Raw genomic sequence first — 15,534 nt, 5'->3', positions numbered from 1 at the left:
ATTACATTCTAACTAAAATTTTACCTTGCTGTAACAGACCTCAATGTACAAAAAATAAAATTTTCAAATAAACATTAAGAGTATTAGTGCAAGGAAGTTCTGACAACTACAAAAACATCCACATCATTTCCCTTAGAGATACTTACTTGCCAGAAGCCAGTTATCTTTCTCTAGTTTCAGTCTCTGTAGAACCCTCTGCACATGCTCCAACTGCTTCTTCTCCTCTTCAAGGAGCTTGTCCTGCAGAGCTGTGCAACGTTCTTTTTCTTTTTTCTTTTTATTTGGAGGCTATAAAATGTCAGCAGAACTTATTTAGTATTATACCTAAACTTGCTATAGACAGAGCAATAAGTTCCTGGTAACACTAAAGAATATTTGAAAAACTTTTTACTCAGAAATGTTCTGCTCTAATAATCAACTGATTTTATGAACACTGGCTATAGTTAAGACAAGAGTGAACAGACAAACCATAGGTACAGGTGTCTGAAAAAGATACTGCTTTCTGAAACTGATTTTCCAGTAGTTTTCACTTACTGGAGTCACTAGTACTTTAAACATGAGAGTTATGAAGGAAAGTCAATCCAAATTATGTTAACGTGGCAAATCAGAATGGATGAACCAGGTGACAAAACTTCCCAGATCTAAACAAGCTTAACATAATACTTAATGAAAAGCAACTCTTTCAAGACTAGAAAGTTTAAATTGGACCACAAAATTATATCAACATACCATTTCCTGATTGTCATCTATGGCTTTCATCTGGACTTTAAGTTTATTGACTTCTCTGTCATAGCTGCTGTGTGGCACAGCAAGGTCATACATTGTTAAAGACCAGAATGTAGCATAAAACTGAGGGCTGATGTCATCCCAGACTTTAGGGAGGTGCAGGGAAATCACAGCTTCGTGAACAGGAGCCATCACCAACTCACAAGATGTAATGTATTTGTGCACTTTGTGCTGCTGTTTATTTCCCTTCTCAGCTTTTTTTAGCTCATCATACTTTGACTGTGGATAAAAAAATAAATAAAATTGTAATCTATAGATACAAAAATTATATTTAATAATATCATTTAACTTTTCTATACAACATTTGCTTGTGAAATGTCAGTACATAAAACTGAAGAACCTCATACACAACTTTAGTCTTCATCCTCATTGGATGGATTTATCTTTCTTCACTGATGCTGCTGCCTCTTGTTATAGTAACACATTATGCTACACCAAGTAAAAACTGCTCTCCATATCAAACTTCTAGATGCAGGAACAAAGTCATTTCTGACACTTCCTGAGATAGCACACCATTTGGCAGCTGCAACACTTTCCTCCACAGCAAAAATCCATTTAAAACACCTGCAGAAGAACTTACACCTTTGAGGGAACGGGGAGGGAGAGAATTCCTACTACTGATAACCCAAGACATCCAAAGAAGTGAGTTCATCAGCTATGACTCCTTTCAGTTGTGTGAAAGTTGACACATGGGCCACATTTCCTAAGAAGATTAAGGACAACCTGTTCCAGCCCACAGCTTCTATTTCTAACTCTACTAAAAAAACTTAGCAAGTTTTATTTAGCCAACAATTTTTATCTGGAACCTGCCACCTGTACTGGTAACAGGTAGTAGAGCAGCACTAGAAGCAGACAAATGGAAGAGTTGTACTCACTGAAATGTGGTGTGCATACATAGGTCTTGAGAGGAAAAATGCAGCATCATGGGGTGTGTGAAACTCATTACAGAGAACATCAATAGAAGGCACTCGCTTAATGTAATCCTCTGTGCTTAGATTGGATGCTAAAAACCCACCAAACTGTACCAGGGTATCATGGCACTACAAAGTAAAAAATACAAAAAGTTAGCAAACATTATTATTTTGTTCAACAATTAAGTTAGGGAGAGCTTCAAAGTCTGCCTTTTTTTCCTTTTTGTTTATTGTTAAGAATGCTAACATCAAAGTAGAGCAAAAAAATTCTCATTGGGGAAGAACAATAAAATAAAAAACTCCACCTAGAAAAGCCAGCAGAATTCAAGAGCATTCTATTCTACCAGAATGGAATGCAATTAGTTCCTACTGCCTAAGGCAGCAACAGAATTATTTTTTTAAAAAAGGAAGTTTCACTACCAAAGTAAGATTAGGAAAACACAATGGACTCTTAAAAAATAAGAATTTAACTTTTTATGATAAAGGATGCGTTGCTCTTTTACTGAGAGGTCACTTGTCAATATAATATACTTTTAATACTTCCATATATTTTAATAGAAAAACCCAGCAATTAGTTTTAAAAATCCTATGTATTTATATTTATTGTACTAGATTCTCATATATAGTTCTGTTACTTATGTGCTGAATCCTCACATATTGTGCTGATACAGTAGAAGTTAACAGAAAGAAGGGGATCTCAAATAGATGTTTTCACTTGCCTGATCATACAGTTTTCCCACCAGCTTCAGATGTTTTTCTCCTCCTTCTTGAAAGATGACACCATTTCTCTGCTGAGCCATAAGCAGGCACAGTGGGAGGGCAAGATCATGGTCCAATAATGCATCTTTTAATCTCTGAGATGATTTCTTTGTATTCCTGATTTGGCCAAAGTATCCACCCTGCAGAGGACAGAAAAAGTTACCCAAGCTGAAAAACAGTGCATGAGGAATGGAATCTGTGTGAGCTGACTGCAGAAATACTGATGAATTACCAGCAATAGTTACTGTGCAGCAGTAAAACTCCCTGGATGCTGTACTGCAATGTATGTATAGAAGAATCAGCAACTAACCAGTCTTGCCTGCTTTAATCAGTTTTCACTGCTCCCCCTGAGCAGGGCTGAGCCAGCAGGGCTGCAGCACATCCAAGCTCAGTGCCTGCTGGAATTCCCAGCTCTGCCATGTGACACTGTCCTGAGGATGAGATGCTGTGATGCACAGGAACTGAAGTTCACATCTACACTGCCTTGGCTGCCTGACTCAAGGCCTCCAAGCTCAAAAGGAGGCAGCTCTGATAAAGCACACATCTTTCTCAGCTGTGCTGCCAGAGTTCTTGAACCAGAGTCTTTAGAATCACCAAAAAAACCCCAATAATTATTATTAAATTTAACACAAACACACCTCAGCTTTCAGCTGCTCTCCACCAGTCATGGCTTCCAACTGCTCCATGGTCATTTCTTCAGTAATTTCTATCCCTGCCATTTTCTGCACCACCTCTTTTAAAATAAGCAAATCAAAGCTGCAAAGAAAACAGGAAAGTGGAGTAAAAACAAGACAATTTGTTTAACAACCAGGAGCTATGACATTCAATATATATTACAAGGCAGCACCACAATGCATGTTAAACAACATTTTCATTCTATTTTGAAGAAGAAACTGGTATGTCAAGCCCAAGGATTTCTTTATTGCAAGTAAAAAGCTAGTACTTAAAAGCAATGCAATCATTCAACAGTTGGACATGAAGATGGTAGGGAATGTGGTGCTATTAAGTATCAGCAGATTTATCAATGTTTAGTGCCTCTTTTTGTTGCTTTCCATGTTTCAAACTGTATCTATACAACTGCTTCACGAATGCTTTATATTTTGTTAAGGATTTCTAGAATAGTACAGAGCCTTGGAAATGCACTGGCAAAGTTAGTCTGGAGAGGTTACTTGGAAACATGGAAAACATCCTATTTTTACTTGAAACAGAGAATATACAAAACATTCCAATAATCACCCTGCCCAGAGACAAGGTTTTACTTCCTGCTCTGAACTCCATAAAGACAATGACTTTTACTCAACAGAAGTACTGTTAATTGTATCCCAATCACACAAAGCAGCAATGTTTTCCAGTTAACTTCTGAAATTTGTGTGACTAACTTATAAAATCATTTACCCATGCTTTCCAAAACAAAGATTCATCTTTAAATAATTCATATGGCTTATATTTTTGTTTGCTGTTCCAACCATAAGTATGTTTTCTGTGTAGGAACTGTGCAATATCAGCATAAGCTCCAATACCTGAATACTGCAGTCCTATGAAACTGGCCACACCAGTAAATCCATTTAATTTTATTATCCCAAGTATTACACTGACTTTTTTCCCCAAAATACTTACAGTTGTGATTTTGAGGAAAGACAATAAACATTACTTACCCTTCCTCTGTAGCTCAGTGTGATTGCCATCATCAGAACAAAATGTAGGGACAGAGGAGCATATGAGACTGAATGTCTACATTGCAGGGAAGGGGAAAAAACTACATTTCTCAATGTAACTACCCTGAAATAGCATGCTGTGTTATCACCATTGGTAAGGTGCCTTTCAGTACATGGGGATTCCTAATAGAAAAAGGCTGATACTCACCTATGTGATAAAATTAAAACCAAAAAAGTAAATGAAACAATAATACTAATGATGACAATGGAAAGACAAAAGGAAAAGTCTAATTGGAAACCTTGTTTTGAATTATGATTGACATTGACACATGAAGAAGCAATTCAATTACCACTAAATAAACTGGATAAAGTACTTAAATAATATTAAAATGTTAAGAGCCATCCCTGCAGAGAAGACATTATGAGAAAAGAAAAACAAACTGTAACAGTCACACTGCTTTATATAATGGACACTTATTTTTCAAATAATGTACAATAATGTGTATGATGAAATAATACACTGGAAGGTTTTTTCCCCTATCTGGTTAGGTAATAATAAAACTATTAAAATAAGTTAAAGATGAAAAATCATTGCTTCAAGAATGTCACAGCTATACAATTAGAGGAAAAGAGTGTATCATTCTTTCTTTCTGCTATTTAACCCTTCCCAGTGCTCTGAATGGAGTTTACCACTACTAGAGCAACAACTACACTGAGTGTCTGTGGATCAGCAAACACCTAAATAACACTTCATAGAAACTGAGTTTATAAGGATCCACTGTGCAATACTTGCCTTTTGCCAGCTTTCAGCTGGTTGGCTACATACTGCAGGAGGCCTGCCAGTTCAATCGGGTATTTTCGGAAAACGGCACCACAAAAACTTGCCAGACCTGAGGCAAAGAGAAACAGCTATGACTGCCCCTGCTTATTAAACAAACATTAACCAACTGCATATGGCATCTTAGCAATACATGCATTTCTGGAACACAAAAGGGGAAAAAAATTCCTATTGATTAAACTTGACAGCTCTCCATTTTGCTTAAAATATTAGCCAGTAGGTGCAAGTGAAATATTGATTATAATGATCAATGGTTGAATAGATCATGGGGGAGGTGAATTATTTTAAACATTACTGTAACAAATAAAACAAGAATACTAACTCTGAAGCCAGCTTGAGATTGTAGTGTCATCATGCTTCATTCTCTCCTTCTCAGGGTTTGCCAATGCTTCAATGATACAATCTTTAGTGGAGTTAAAGAGAGTACTTCTCCTCAACTTACAAACACAAAAGTTACAAGGACTTGCTTTTCTGGCTTTTGTAATATATGAACACAATATGTAAGTACAGCAATCACTAACATAACTATGGTTTGAAAAAAAATAAAACCGTGAAATAGTAACCTAAAAGCAGAATTTACCTCACTATTTACAAGATGACTATGCCTTCAAGATTGAAAGTAGTAAAAACAAAGAATAATTTTCATAATGTGAAAGAATAATAGAGAGGGTTCCACAATCCACTACAAGTGCAAAGGTATTTGTAAACTTCACTGAGATTTCCAGCAAAAAGCAGCAAGAAGAGAAAACAGAGGCAATATTTACTCACAGATAACACTCAATCTGGCTACAATTGCAGCTTTATCAATAAGTGATGCAGTAATTTAAATCAAAGGATACATGCCAAGACATCATAGTTCAGGGAAGTGAGGTATTTCAGCGAATCAACAACCGGAGTTATCAAGTTATCATATTTTTGTATTTGTGATAAAATCTGCAAGTTACAACAGACATTCAGCTGAACAGGGACAGTATTCCTTATCTTTCACATAATAAAAGCATTTAACAATACTTGTCTTCAAAACCTACAGAAAACATGCTTAAAATTAATTTTTTCAAAGGTCCTAAACAACTGCCAAAGTAAATAGGCAAGCTCATTAACCTAGCTAGTACCTTAAGGATACCAGTGAAACATGTCTCTAACATGTAAAAACAATTCCTTATTTCTCTTTCAAATTATCAGCAAATAAAATAACAAAACCATTTTTTCCTAATATTCCTTAAGAATGCTAAACCTTAGCAGCAAGATTTCCTGCTGCTACATACAGTAATAAAAGAATGTTAAAAAAAACCCCAGCACCATGAAGCTAGGTCACGAAAGACTACAAGTAAACTGCATTAATCAAGTTCTAGGATGTTCTCTTTCGTACATGCAGCAGTAATTTCTTCCAGTACAATCTAAAAACAGGTCAATCCATACTCTTAGGTCACATTTGTGAATAAGGTGGAGGCCCATCAACACATTTTTACACCCCTCCAACACTCTGTAGCACTAAGCAATCTTAAAAACCCTTCCCAACTTCATAAGTGTATTTCAGACTTCAAAGCTTTAAGTTTTCCTCTAAATGGAAGAATCTGATCTTTATCCACCCCACTCATAGACAGCTGTCAGAGCAACTTAACCTGATTTTGCATTCTGCATAATGTGATCAGCAATCCCTGTGCCTGAGATCCACCTCTGCTATCTCAAATTAATTTTTTTCTGCAGTTGGTTATTCAAGACATGTTTCCACATTTAATATGTCACTAAGTATTATTAAGTCATATTTAGTATCTTACTATGCGCACTATAAAAAACTACTATGTTTTAAAATTTGCATCAAAAGTAAAAAATAATGAAATTAGAACTGCAGGCCCCTTTCTGAGCTTCAATTATCTGTTGACAAGATGAGATAGCATTAAATACATGTAACTACGTACATAATCAAATAAAATTGTAGGATTGCTGTGGCTGAGCTTCCCAATTTGTCTTCCAGAGGGTTTCACATTTTCCTTAGTTAAACGCCTGTAAAAGAGAACATAGTTTATTACAAAAGATAAGCTAGAAGAATATTAAAACATGTCAGTTTCAGTGAAGAAATATCTTTGTAAGTCTCAGAAACTAAATTCTTGTTAGCAAATGTATTTTCAAGACACCTCAGAAATGCTAATCTGCTGAGAACTGGAAATAGAGAAATCCTCCAAGACGCAGACAGTACAACCAGTCCAGCTGTCCCTCTGTTACTATGGACTATGTACTATGACATATTCTAGCTTCAAATTCCAACATTTTGCTTTCCAAAGTCATCAGTGAAACCTGTAGCACATACATCAAACTACCATGTGATGCTGTTAGTTGCTCCTGGAAATTTAACTTAGCCACAGATCATTTTTTGTTGCATTCAGTACATTGAAAAACAGTATTTCCTTCTGTGTGTTACAGCTCCACAGCATTTCCTACTGAAGATCTGAGCTCAGCCTGAAAGCTGAAGTTGACAGTAAATTACACACAAAGCTGTTGACCTTCAACAGCTGACAGCACCATGGTTCACCTGCACAGCTGAAATCCATTGTGCAGGGAAGGGGGAAAGGTTCATGGTGCATGCAGCAAGTCAGAAGGGAATCAAAACAGTTGTTCCCAGCTTTCACAGCTCTGAGTGCAGAGACTTTTATCCAGAAACAATTGCTGTCTTGCCTATATGGAAGGGTTCTGATTATCCACATTTTGACACCACACCATCTGCTTTTGGCAAATGGAGAACCTAATTCACTTGACAGCGACATCAAATGTGAGGTAAATCTGGAATTGCTGTGAGCCCACTTGAGGGTGAGAATAAATCATTCTGTTCACCTCACTGCCATACATTCAAATCTACAGAGAACTTGACAATTCTAGAGACTCTGGAGAAGAGTCTCCATACCTAAAGGAAATATGTAGCACTTGTACATTTCATAAGAAAAGCAACTTATCAAAAACCTTCCCCATGGAAAAGGTTTTAAGTCATTTAATGGGACATTTGTCAGAGATTATGTACCCTTACTGGTGACAAATTTGTCTGTATTCTTGCTTATTTGATGGTTTTTAACCACAATACATTAAATGCTTTATGAACAAGAACTATTTGGGAAATTACTAAGTCATTAGACAGCGAATGTATTTGTCAAGCTTTTTTTTCTCCAGCTGGTGACATGCAATAGACTGTACTACAGTTTATAATTATTTCTGGGAATTGACTACTTACTTCATGATGTATTTGGCTCTATCTATGGTTTGGGCTTTAACCTTCACAAGCAGTGGGTGACTGTTGTACGTTTCATTCTTCCATTGCCCATAGAGGCGGTACCTGGAAATGTTTCACAGGAAAAGGAATTTCAGAACTGACAATTCAGCAGCACATTCCAAAGGATGGAAACAAATCATTCCACTCACCGGTACTGGTATGGAAAGGTTTTGAACATCCCCCACAATTCCTCAGACATGCATGCATTGCAGTCCATCAAGGAAAGAGATGGAAGCAAGACTTGATCAGTAATGCTCAACAAACAGCTGAACAGTGTTTCCTGGGATAAAGACAAAAGGAAACCATCAGGATGTGCCTCAGAAGCAGTGTTAGACATGCAGTGTGCAGATGCACAAATGGAAAATTTGATTTTAAAAAAATACACTACAAGATTAAGATTTCCAGAACAAAAATCTAAATAGTATCTTGCAATATCTCCCATCATAAATCATCCAGTCAATAATTTACTGCCAATATCATATCTGCCTATATAAGATACTAGAACAAAGCTGCTGAAATCTTCAGCAGGTTGCATTCATTTTTGAATCAAATGAACCATTAAAAAAAGATATTGTATGGATTTGCATGAAGTGCAACACAGGAAAAAATTCATTTCGTCAACAGCTTTCAATGTATTGAGGTATTCCCCACCTTTACTTCAATTTTCAAAATTTCAGATAAAAGCCCAAAGGCGTTATACACGTTTGCAAGACATATTTCCAATTACCATGTTTTCAGTATCCTACCACCCTCAACCTTTCTTAAACAGTCCTCTTTTCTGCTGAGCTATTTTAGAATAACTATAGCAGCAGTGAAAAACAACCAAAACAAAACACAAAACCCAGAAGGGATTTTCTCTGCAATAATTCAGGAAATCAGGATAAGTGAGAAAGAGGAACAAGTAACAAAGAAAACTGCAAAAACTTCATACTGAAAACCCATTTGTTCATTTTAAAAAAATCAAACACTTGTTTTCCAAGTTAGATTTCTACTGAACACTTGGATTTCATTGTGAACAATACTGATAATAAATTAGAAAATTTTGAAGTAATAAATTAAGCAATTAAAGAAAAAATCATTGTACCAATAAAGTCCTCTCTTACTTCCAATTTGTCTTTTCTCTATGCTTTTCCCCACCACGAAGTACATTTATAGAATAAATAGCTGGAGGATTTCCAGCTGATTCCAAGCAAATAAGAAGTAAAATGCAGATTTGGTCAGCATTACAATCTTGCATAAAAACACTTTCCTCCAAAACTCACCATTTTCTCTTTATCTTCCTGTTTGCTCCCATCAGACTGAAACTATAACAAAGACAACCACGTTAATTGTAGCACAGTTAATGTAACAGAGTTCAGAAAAGAGCTATCTCAGCACAAGCATAAACCTGAAGGGCCAAGCATCTCTTAAATGTTTAATCTGCCATATCTGCCAGCATTAAAGTATTTTTAAATAGAAATTCAAATGCATGGATGAAACACATTCCTTACTTAGAGGGGGTTTGTACAATTTTGTCCAAAAAGAAGTAACAACTAGAGCTACAAGGAAACTTGCTATTACATGTGAAATACTGTATTTTCCTACTGGAGAGGAAAAAAATTGCCTAAGCATCCACCTTCTACCTAAAAAATCTGAGGATTTCCAATGCAGTTACCAACAGCCATAGATTATCTCCCCCATCTTCCTCTCTAACACCCTCTTAAGCTTTTAGTCTTCGTTATTAAATTACTTTTTCTCTCTGCTTGCTCCACTCACCATGAAAAGCATATTAAGCTATCACACCAGTAAGTGCACAATTATTTTAAAGGTACACTTTAGCATGAAAGCTGCAGTGCAGTGTTAGTAGTCTAACTAACTACTATATGGGTTAACTTAGAGTCAAATTACCTTCAGTTACAAGTATTTCTACTGCGTGTTAAATGTAATTTCACAACTAGAACATGCTGATGGCAACAATGCATTAAAAATAACTTTCCCTATGTTACCTTAACCACTCTGTCACTGACGAATTTCTTCACAGTTCCAACCTAGAGCAAATAGCTAAAATGTTGCTCATTCTTGTCAGAAATACATTAAACTGTCATATAAGAATATTTACAGTAAACCTGCATGAGAGATTCCTATAACCATGTAATCTCCATTCCAGTGTACATATCCTCAGAAACAGGGCTTTCTCACAAACCTTCAATACTTCAATTACAAAGTAGTCCTAATAGTCTGCTGACAGCAATAAAATGCATTAGTACCTTAAAATGATAATTTCCCACTTAGCTATTTTGCACTGACAGTGCAGTTACCACTGAAGTGATATCAGTCTTCTCACTGGCCAGCAAGAAATGAGCGTGCTATGAAACCAGAGTATTTACCACTGGGAAATCTTACCATTCTGGATGAGAAGATGCCAAGAAATTATACAGAAATATGGAAGTAGGGAAATAGTTGAAGGTTCTCTGATTTTATTACAAAGACTACATGGGAACCAAAGTTATTGTAGGTCTCTATCCCTATCACGGCATCTTGGAACCTAACAAGAATAAAATCTCTTGACAAAATCTGCTATTTTGAACAAAATAGACACACATGGTCAAAAGACAGTAACCCATCTCAAGAGATCAGTTAATTTCTGAAGTTGGCAACTTGAAGTGATTTCCACATCAAACTCATCCTTAGCAGCATCTAAAGATTTGTCACTGACACAAGATCAATACCAGCAGCATTTTAACTAGGCAGAACAGGGGGAAAAAAAAGAAGTAAAAGGATGCAACATCCCCTGTTTCCCCCAAGTAACCTAACAGCTGGAACAGAAAGCTGAAATTATTTGTACTGCACGTGTATTAGGTTATCAATCCTTGCTGATTACATTGTTGCTGCAATAATGTAGAACAACTTCCAGACATCAGTACCATATGTCTGTTGGGTTTTTTAATTATACACACACAGATAATACTTTAAAATATGAATACCATAATAGGAAATTAGCTATCACTAAATATCAGTGGTTACAAATCTAAAGTGCCTTAAGTTGCTCATAAAGATGTTTATAGATCATATAATTGATCCAAAATTAAAGTAAGATTCTCCATGTTTGTCCTTAGTCAAGACCCTCTGTTTTAGCATTAGAATATCACACAATTGGCAAGACAAGCATTTTTTGACATCAGAGTAATTGGTACTTTTCATGTTTTGACCAGCTGTTGAGTCATACCAACCTCTTTCATAAATGCTTTTCCAAGGCGCACCACTTTTGCAAATAAAATGGGATCGTGGGACAGATGAGGACCAAGGTAACAAAGCATGTTGAACACTTCCTTTCTCAATTCCTCAAAGCTCTCTGCTTGTTTTGGTGCTCTCTTGTTTGGCAAAGAGGAAATTGGTGACCCTTTAGCTCCTTTAGGTACACCAACTCTGAAAAACAAAACGTGCAGCATTCCATATGAAATAGAAAACTTTAGAAATGTATTTCTAATTAGGCTGTAAAGAAATTCTTTTTCCCCTGTGCAGCAGCAGCACTGTGGCTGTGCCCTACCTGCGGTACAGAGGCTCAATGGTGACGTGGACGAGCTGGCACAGCGCGATGGCGATCGGCTTGTGCGAGGTGGAGTAAAATGGAGGCATCTGGTCCATAATGCTTTGGGCATGGTGCCAATCACCAATTTTTAATAAGGCTTCCAATAAACCAAGTTTTTGATTATCAGGAGGCTGGAAGATAATAAAGAAAAAGTGTGTTCATAAAGTCTCTTTAATACTTCTCCTTAAGCAGCTGCGATCCACAGCTAGAGAAAAAAGCCATGTATATCAACCGTGTAATAAACACATAGGCAAAATAAAATTTAGCTAGACATTAAGACAGTAAGAAAACCTCAAAAGAAGTTATAAACCAATCCATGTAGAATTTAACATCTAGATCAAAGAAAAAGTTAAAAATGAAACAAATTTATAAAGTTGTCTGATGTATGTCTGATCACGTATTTTTCAAACTGTCACAATCTATTGCAGCTTATTATTTCCTTACAGGACATTTTAAGAACAATGCAAGCACTTGAGAATCCTTTATGCTGTGTGTTTTTCTGAGTTTACAAGCACAAACTTCTCTTGCAAAAGCAGATTAGAATTAAAAAAAAAGCTAAGCCACACTCAAACCCTTTCTCCATCCTAGTGTGCCTGTACAATAAGTTTCACATTAGCACCTATTCTAGGAGACTCTGGACTTGAGTGCAAGTCTACACAAAGTTTTTCCAAAATTCCCACTGCAATACAGGCATAAGAGGAAACAGGACTCTAAAATTAAGGTCTTGCCTTGAAGCACTTTTTCAGGGGCATGGTATTGACAGATTTTGTTATAAATTGGTTTTTCCCGGCCCCCAAGGTAAAAGTCTATTCCTAAGTGACTGACAGTAAGGAAAACTAGCTGTAAGTAACAACAAGCCCATGATGATGTTTACACCCAGGGAAGGAAGATTACAAGTCTAGGACAAAATGTTTTTATTATTTTAAAGCAAAATATAATTTTATTTAAACCACACAAGCAGAAAAGGCAGACTGACAAGAACAATAATTACTTACAAAACAGACACTCCTTTGCTTCTACAGTTTGCATGGTTTTAGTGGGGTTTTTTCCCCTTTTAAAACTTTAACAATGGCAAATATTTTTCTGATAGTTTTGAAAATAGAAAACAGCACAGCATGTGGTAAAATGTACAGCAAAACCAAGTCAGGTCTCTATTCATGCTGAACTTATGGAGCTCACATGCTGCTTGACTTTTGGGTAAGCATGTTCTGACATGAGCTCTCCGAAAGCCAAGACATGTCTGGCACAGAGGGGTCAGTCTGGAACTGCTGTCAAAGCCATTCCTGCTGCCCACACTCTGACCTGGCTGCACGTCCCATCACACACTTATGGCAAATGCACCTTCAAAGGCAAAAGCAGGCAGCACATTTGTCAAGACTAAATCATCCATATTAGAGTCATTAGATAATAATGAATTTTAACCACACAGAATAAGCACCTTGTGGATCTAAAAAAGAGTCCGGTCAATACTTTTTAAAGGCTGCTTTCCTTAAGCAGGCATTTATTCCATGATACTGTATCAACACCAGTACATTAAATGATGTGCTGGATACAATGTGCCTAAACTTGGGCTACCCACACCTTTCACGTGTAGTTACTCCCCTAACTGCCACGAAGTGCACAGCTAAGCACATACAAAAATACTTTTAACACAGAAACAAGCTTCTAAGAAACAGCATGCATTGCATAACAATGTGTGCAGTCACAGAAATTGGTTTCTGTTAAGTACAGCTCTTAATTTTCCCATCACACAGGCACAGACTTTGTCATTTTAATCCTTCAGAAAAATGCTACAGTTTCTGCTAAAGCTTAAAATTCCCTAGTTCTTAATTCTAAAGCTTAGTCATGAAAGCTGTCTTAACTCCTCTGACATGACTTGCAATGTAATTCCTCTGACATTCCTTGCTACACTCCCCATGTCCCATCAAGAGTTTATTTTTCCATCAGAAGAGGGTGACAAGCACACTTCAGAGAATTCTGGGCAGCCCCCTCTGACAGCAGAGAAGGTGGGCCAAAGCAATGTGCTGTAAGCAAAAGGGAGGGGATCAGAAATTTCAAGCGAGTGAAAGAAATTGGCAGCAGCTGTGCTGCAGCTGAGAGTCAGAGGGCAACAACTGTATCAGGGGCCTGAGGGAAGAAAATGGAATTAGATTTTTCAAGCCAGGAAAGAAAAATGAAAGGAGAAAGGAAGGTCAGAGATTACCAGAATCAAGGTGGTGTAGAAGATGTAGGAATAGGTAGACAAACCAGATTGATAAGGAATACAGCTGGATACAGAAATTCAAGAACAGACACCACTAAGACTGATGGATCCCTCCCCTCACTCCAGCATGCAACTTAAAAATGCATGTATCAAGCATTTATTTTTCTTTTTTGTTTTAAATACAGTGTTTAAGAAGCACTTAAGCACTCAAATAATGATGATAACAGAAGAGCCTCTAAGAGATCAAATAACTTTGTTTCTTAAATAAGGCTTGGACACACTAAATCAAATTAGACCTAGGGCAACATAAATCTGACTTAGTAGGAACTTAAATGAAGAGTTAAATTTACACATATGGAGATACAGGCTTAAAAGAAAGCATAGTGAGCAGTTACAAGTAGAAATCCTCAGTTATAAGCTTTTTCTACAATGCAGGATAATTACACCAACATTCCTTAGTCTGGCAATTCTTTATGTCCCAATTCTTGACTGAGAGAATTAACATCCTTATTTTTATGAAATCAACTAGGATTACACTATCACAAATCCTAGAAGTGCAGTTGTTAAAGGCTGTGAAGTGAATAAATGCTGGGGCATACTTAATGGAGCCAATACAACAAAACGGGAAGCAAGAATTCAATTAGCCATAGAACCAAGAATATTTCATGTACAGAAATCCAGAACAAACCCCAAACCATGCATTTTTGCACATTCAATATATCAGAAGTGTGGCTGGAAGACTAATACAAGCCATCAAAGAAGCACACAACTGCTTTTTAAATTAATATGTTTCTAAAACAATTGTTTTATGTAATTCAAATACTGTTACTGAAAAGAAAGCTACTCAGTCACCTTTTCTGTTTTCTCCTCCTCTTTTTCCTTTTCTTTCTCTTTTTCTTCAGTCTTTTCAGATGATAAGACAACCATGGTAAGTTTTCTGACAATTTGTTTAGCTTCCACTATCTCTCGCTTGTGTTCCTCAATGATGGCATTATCCCCTGGTAGAAGCTGAAAAACAGAATATTATATCTCAAAATTGAAGTGACAACTCCTGCTGTGGATCACCTGAGCTTGGAGAAGAACTTTGGCCTTTCTTGTTACTCATCTGACAGTGTTTCAGGGTACCAGTTTCTTTTCCTTGCTGCCATCATCCCAAACAGGGAATTACACTAATAGCAGACCATTCTGAAATCAAGGACTCATGAGAAATAATACCATTCTACTTCTTCACAACCATTTGTTGTCTGAGTCCCCCTTGCCCTCCAGCAAGGGGGACTCAGACAACAAATCCAGCTATATGGTGACAATTATATACCTAATTCATGATAACATTAACACAACTCAGTGCCTTCAACCCAAGTGAATATCCAAAATATTGCTGATCTAAAGGGAAGCAAAATTTAATCACCAAGGAAAACCAGGTAACCTACTTAGCAACACACTCTCATTACACATTTATTTTAAAGAAATAACATTCAAAGTGTACATAATTTTTTATTTATGAGCAATGTGAATTAAACACACGTTATATATGTTCTTTAAAAACCATCTTAAA

The 15,534-nt window shown here is 36.6% G+C and overlaps 1 protein-coding gene across 6 annotated transcripts in view; it reads right to left on the bottom strand.

Moving 5' to 3' along the window:
- The window catches only part of THOC2 (THO complex subunit 2), a 47,883-nt gene that overhangs the window by 16,912 nt on the left and 15,437 nt on the right, over positions 1-15,534 (bottom strand). For 4 of the 6 annotated variants that reach the window (XR_010440367.1, XR_010440368.1, XM_064713361.1 and 1 more), the window contains exons 10-25: positions 14,832-14,987; positions 11,735-11,907; positions 11,418-11,613; positions 10,194-10,235; positions 9,471-9,512; positions 8,358-8,488; positions 8,170-8,271; positions 6,869-6,953; positions 5,789-5,882; positions 5,272-5,352; positions 4,905-5,001; positions 3,095-3,212; positions 2,417-2,596; positions 1,662-1,826; positions 730-1,005; positions 147-288 (exon numbers count right to left, since the gene is read on the bottom strand). Coding sequence is in view for 4 of the 6 variants with exons in the window: in XM_064713361.1 (XP_064569431.1) it covers positions 147-288; positions 730-1,005; positions 1,662-1,826; positions 2,417-2,596; positions 3,095-3,212; positions 4,905-5,001; positions 5,272-5,352; positions 5,789-5,882; positions 6,869-6,953; positions 8,170-8,271; positions 8,358-8,488; positions 9,471-9,512; positions 10,194-10,235; positions 11,418-11,613; positions 11,735-11,907; positions 14,832-14,987 (2,080 nt within the window). In the remaining 2 variants the exon portion in view is untranslated. The remainder of the gene's footprint in view (positions 1-146; positions 289-729; positions 1,006-1,661; positions 1,827-2,416; positions 2,597-3,094; positions 3,213-4,904; positions 5,002-5,271; positions 5,353-5,788; positions 5,883-6,868; positions 6,954-8,169; positions 8,272-8,357; positions 8,489-9,470; positions 9,513-10,193; positions 10,236-11,417; positions 11,614-11,734; positions 11,908-14,831; positions 14,988-15,534) is intronic. The other 2 variants (XM_064713363.1, XM_064713364.1) reach the window with 1 other exon arrangement.

The sequence above is a fragment of the Zonotrichia leucophrys genome, chromosome 4A (assembly GCF_028769735.1).
Source record: "Zonotrichia leucophrys gambelii isolate GWCS_2022_RI chromosome 4A, RI_Zleu_2.0, whole genome shotgun sequence".
NCBI classification, from domain to species: Eukaryota; Metazoa; Chordata; class Aves; order Passeriformes; family Passerellidae; genus Zonotrichia; species Zonotrichia leucophrys.
The sequence above is the reverse complement of the archived record's forward strand: the minus strand, read 5'-3'. Positions and strand labels throughout refer to the sequence as shown.